The sequence below is a fragment of the Corticium candelabrum genome, chromosome 17, assembly GCF_963422355.1.
Source record: "Corticium candelabrum chromosome 17, ooCorCand1.1, whole genome shotgun sequence".
NCBI classification, from domain to species: Eukaryota; Metazoa; Porifera; class Homoscleromorpha; order Homosclerophorida; family Plakinidae; genus Corticium; species Corticium candelabrum.
Window position 1 is genome coordinate 6,074,160 of NC_085101.1, and position 5,000 is coordinate 6,079,159.

Here is a 5,000-nt window from a genome sequence, read left to right on the forward strand (position 1 = left end):
GATGTTTGTGGTGTTGCTGTCTGTTGGGGTTGTTTGGTTGTTTGTGTGTACGGTGGGTTGGGTTTCTGTGTGGTGGTTGGTTGTTTGTAGTCGGTCGATTCTTCAAGGAAATACAAAGTCATTACTTCAATCATTGTGCGAAGAGGATTTGTTTGTGCCTGGCAAGACAAAGTGTTGAATGATATTTAGATACTACAGACAAACAGACAGACAGACAAGCAGACAGACAGACAAGCAGACAGACATTTATCTTGAACTCTTAGTGGTAAATGTAGCCTTTTCTGTATTAGTATTGATGTTCTCAATAAATGTTCTTTGACAGACAGACAGATGGATGGACGGCGGACAGACAGACAGACAGACAAACAGATAATTTGTTCTCATACAGATTCTACTTGTACATATGCTAGGATTTTTTAAATACAAATCAGTCCTTGCAAACAACAAAGTCATTAACTAATGGACTTGACTTTGAATGTCAAAATCAAATAATCTATCTAAATCACCATGATTAGGTGACAGTTTTGAAAGTTTTCTAAGGATAACTTTGGCATTGCATCTTTGCAGAATTGTAGAAAATCTTTTCTCCAATACGACATGAACATGGAAGCATTAAAATTGGCTTCTGGATTTGCTGACTATTGTGACAAATGCTGCAAAAATTCTCTGCCTTTGTGCCCCACCTCCCAAAATGTTCTATCACAAGAGGAACACATCTTGATACATATCCCCCTGGAACAAGCTCTTCTAAAGATTTTTTCATTTTCTTTTCTTCTCTTGTTGCAGCAGCATGACCATTTTCCTTGCTAGCCCTCCTAATAATGTCCTGACTCCATGGATGAGCCAGGGACACATCAATATCCAAATTCTGTCCAGTATTTGGATCAAACATTGTAATGTCTGGACGGTCTTCAGTATTGATGTATTGATGTCTTGGTTCTGTTTGATGGGGAAGGTAACGGTCAGACAGGCATTCACTCCACCCATTTAAGACTGAATTGTGAGACCACACAGGTCCACCCCCATATTTACAGGTTAAAAGATGGTATCCGTATTCATCCAAATCATGACCACAATCACACTATTTGATCCAATTGGTGAAAGATAAGCCACCTCCAACCTCAGGTAAGACGCTAAATAAATTCGTTTGTTTTAAAGCGTGCTTAGCAGAAGTGGGGATGACATCCAGCCATGCACCAGCCGCTCATCCTTGCAGGGATCTCAACCGTGCTGCTGACAGACAGATAGAAATATACAAACAAACAGACAGATAGACAAACAAAGACAGACAGATAAACAGACAGACAGAAATAACCAAACCACCACCTTGTTCTTCCTCATCAGTTTTTCAATGTTAACTGCTTTCGCTAGCATCTGTCTGCTGCTAATGCTGTCAAGATTTGCACGTAAAATGAAGTTGTAATATACTAAATAAACACCAAACACATCTATTACTGACCTTCCTTCTGTTCGTGGTGACTCTTCATCTAAAATTCTCAGCGTCCTCTTCCAGCCCTGTAGATCAGAAGATAACTTTCTAGCGCCTGTCTGACTGAATATTAGAACGAGAATGAGACAAGAGACTGACAGACAAACAAACAGACAGGCAAATAGACAGACACAGACAGACAGAAAGGCAGATAGACAGACAGACAAACAAACAGACAGACAGACAAATAGACAGACAGACAGACAGAAAGACAGACAGACAGACAGACAAATAGACAAACAAACAGACAAACAGACACAAACAGACAAAAAGACAAACAAACTAATAGACAGACAGACAGACAAACAAACAGACAGACAAATAGACAATCAAATAGACAGACACAGACAGACAGAAAGACAGACAAACAGACAGACAAACAAACAGACAGACAAATAGACAGACACAAACAGACAAAAAGACAGACAGACAGATAGACAGACAGGCAGGCAGACAGACAGACAGACAGACAGACAGACAGACAAAACGACAGACAAACAGACAAACAAACACACAGACAGACAAACAGACAGATAGACAGACAGAAAAACAGACAGACAAACCAAACAGCCAAAAGATATCTAACTGAACAAGCAAATAAACGAGAAGACGAACAACATACAGAAACACAAAATGTCATATAACATGATCAAAGACTTAACTTTCTGCTAAGATACTCTCTAACCAACGAATCAGCCAAAACCTCCACATCGGCCATTGAATGACAAACAAAACATACGGGAACAACATTAGACGCCCACACGACAACCGTATATACGGGATTCGCGAGACGGGACAGCAGTAGATATACGGGACATCATAACAACAATCGGGACATAAAGCACCGCATACGGGACAGCATAAGTAGTTGGCGCTAGCGCAAGGATGAACACCTCTAAGCTTTCTCGCTGGATGACGTTTCTTAACGAGCGTGCTCCACCTATAGCGTTTTTTCTTCTCTCAGCTGGTCCTGTCATATCCAGCCAATATATTTTTATTGATCGTTTGTCGTCTTTTCTCGTTTTCTGGACGCTTCCCGCTCAACTGCTTATTCTACTCACTCTACGCATTATGGATGACGTCAAAGACTACGATAAAGACGTCGTTGTGCATCCAGACCGCCCGCTACCGCGCAAACTGCTTCAAAAGAGTGAAGTTGAGTTGGTCATCCGGGTTACCATGGCGGCTCTTTTGATGTACAGTGTGGTGATGGTGTGGGGGCTGGGATGGTCAGCGGCTGTATGGTTTGCTGCTGAGTTGGTGTATAGTCTACTTATGTATATAGAGTTTGGAATCGGAGAGACGCTGGATACGAGTCCGATTGTGTATGCGATTACACATCAATTGTTTATTTATGTCGGAGCGTTTTTTCTTGCGGCGGCAGCTGGAATCAGTCAGCCGTTTATGCATTACAAAACGTGGCAGATTGGGCATCTTGGCCTTTCGGGATTCTTCACGTTTGAAATCTGTAGGAAATTGGATCCCGACTTACCGAAGTTGAAGGGAACGTATCTGATTGTGTATGGAAGGTGGAAGACTCTGGTGATGACGGGATGTACCGTCGCGTTTGGGATTTACTCGTCGTTTAACTTGGGGTTGAGTCATGTGCTGTGGCCGATTGAGTTTGGTTTTCTTGGACTGTTGACGGTTCACTTTGTTGTGCCGTTGGGAAAAGGAAGTGTGAGGAAAAGGCATAAGCTGCTTGAAGGGTTGGCGTTTCTTTACGTGTTGCTTCATCTGTGGGGGCCTGCGATCATATCTAGACACTAATGCCCATGCAGGCACACAGCAATGTGGAGCAATAAACAGTTCTAGTTGTAATGAAGCTTGCTCGATTGTATTGATATTAAAAAGGTGTAAAATCCCGTGTACTCACGTAACTATGTCTGATGATCAGATGTAATATATAAGAAAGAATTCATTCGGTGCACTCTGTTGTGCCACAGTCACGTGTCCAAAACCAATTCGTTACTAAAACGATTACAAATCAATGAGAGTAAGATGTGTGATACGACAGTCGTGTTCTCCTGCTACAAACGTGTGTCTCCAGTCTCTAGAGTCAACAGTGCCGGTTCTGAGCCAAATCGTTGGATCGGCGGAAGGTCAAATGATTTACTATCTGAGTTTTCATACTGTCCAGAAGCCGGACGTTTCTCTGATGACAATAATGCCTCAACGACTGCCCGAGTTGATGTCGACAGCTGACGAGATATCTTCAGATTGCTAGGCATCGTGTCATCGTCCATCCTCGGGGATCCAACTTCTACACCATTTTGATCATCAGAAGCATCACTGGCAGGCACGCGTGTCTGATCATGAAGGAAATGACTGATCTCACTACCGAGTGCTTCATGGACTTTTACAGTCGTGTTTGGACAAATGACGAGCGTTCTATACGAAACGAAGTCGACCAGCTCCTTCTTCATTCCCTTGAATACGATTGATTTCAATAAGCTGATCGGTTTGAACTGCATTGTCATAAAATTTTGAATGGCCACTCTGCAGAGCATTTCGAGCGGCGGAACGATGGCATCCTGACGCATCACACGCAAAGCTCGAGACTCGCCGATCAAGTTGCTCAACGTGATGTGACCGGCCATCTTGGCCGTCATGTCTGGCGTACCAGAGAAAGCAATGACTCGAACTCGAGGTTTACTATTATAATTTCTCCCCATTTTGTGCCGACTGAAGCTGTTGCTTCTTGTCGGATACGACCTAACCTCATCACGTCGATAGTGATGATCAACCTAGAACACAGTTTGATTTCAATGTGTGTGACCATTTCCTTAATTATTAATTAATTAATTATTTATCATTATTAATTAATTAAAATTTTATTAGCTATTAACAATCTTATCCTCACTGTCGGATCGGCTCCTTTTCTCAACAAAATCGCAGTCGCCAACTCGTTTCCTGTCCGAGCGGCAACATGCAGTGCTGCCTCACCCTCCCGATTCTGCTGATCTAAGTCGACACCAGGCATCCTCGCCAGTCGATACACACACTTTGCTCTCCTCACCGTCTGCCTCTGATTCGGCCCCACGTGACTACCAACATGCAAGGGCGACAACCCACTGGCATCCAAATCATTCACGTTAATTCCTCTCCTCGCTGTCGTTAGCAAAACATCAACAATCCCATCATGTCCGAACTCGCAAGCGAAATGCAACGCCGTGCGTCCCGTGATCTGATCCTTCACACCAGCCACTGCCTTGTGCTCAATCAGAGCAGACACCGACTTCAAGTCCCCGTATTTGGATGCCGACAGTATCGGGTAGGGCAAGTTAGAGCTTGAAGACGACTCCTTGTTCGGGTCGGCACCGAATTTTAGTAGCTTGGTAGTACATCTATGATACTGTAGGCGACATGAAATGCATAGAAGCGTCTCAGCGTTCGCGTCTGCGAGAGAATTGACGTTGACGCCGCTTTCGAGCAGCAGTTTCTCCAGTAGAATGAAGTCGTTTAGTAAGATGGCGTCGACGATGGCTTTCTCGTAGTGTGAGAGTTTCCT

At 43.5% G+C, this 5,000-nt stretch overlaps 3 protein-coding genes across 3 annotated transcripts in view; 1 reads left to right on the top strand and 2 right to left on the bottom strand.

The window, feature by feature from the left end:
* The window catches only part of LOC134193053 (probable ubiquitin carboxyl-terminal hydrolase MINDY-4), a 9,174-nt gene extending 6,955 nt beyond the window's left edge, over positions 1-2,219 (bottom strand). The window contains exons 1-4 of the mRNA XM_062661839.1: positions 2,151-2,219; positions 1,460-1,515; positions 1,327-1,390; positions 1-158 (exon numbers count right to left, since the gene is read on the bottom strand). The exon at positions 1-158 is cut by the window's left edge and continues 485 nt beyond it. Of these exons, the coding sequence (XP_062517823.1) occupies positions 1-158; positions 1,327-1,390; positions 1,460-1,515; positions 2,151-2,207 (335 nt within the window). The 5' untranslated portion in view covers positions 2,208-2,219. The remainder of the gene's footprint in view (positions 159-1,326; positions 1,391-1,459; positions 1,516-2,150) is intronic.
* Positions 2,220-2,362: 143 nt separating this feature from the next.
* Positions 2,363-3,310, top strand: LOC134193281 (uncharacterized). Its single transcript, XM_062662107.1, has one exon. The coding sequence runs from the start codon at positions 2,375-2,377 to the stop codon at positions 3,257-3,259; it is 885 nt and encodes a 294-aa protein (XP_062518091.1). The 5' UTR covers positions 2,363-2,374; the 3' UTR covers positions 3,260-3,310.
* A 131-nt stretch (positions 3,311-3,441) lies between these two features.
* LOC134193280 (ankyrin repeat and SOCS box protein 7-like) overlaps positions 3,442-5,000 on the bottom strand; it is a 1,655-nt gene continuing 96 nt past the window's right edge. The window contains exons 1-2 of the mRNA XM_062662105.1: positions 4,353-5,000; positions 3,442-4,236 (exon numbers count right to left, since the gene is read on the bottom strand). The exon at positions 4,353-5,000 is cut by the window's right edge and continues 96 nt beyond it. Coding sequence (XP_062518089.1) covers positions 3,520-4,236; positions 4,353-5,000 — 1,365 coding nt within the window. The 3' untranslated portion in view covers positions 3,442-3,519. The remainder of the gene's footprint in view (positions 4,237-4,352) is intronic.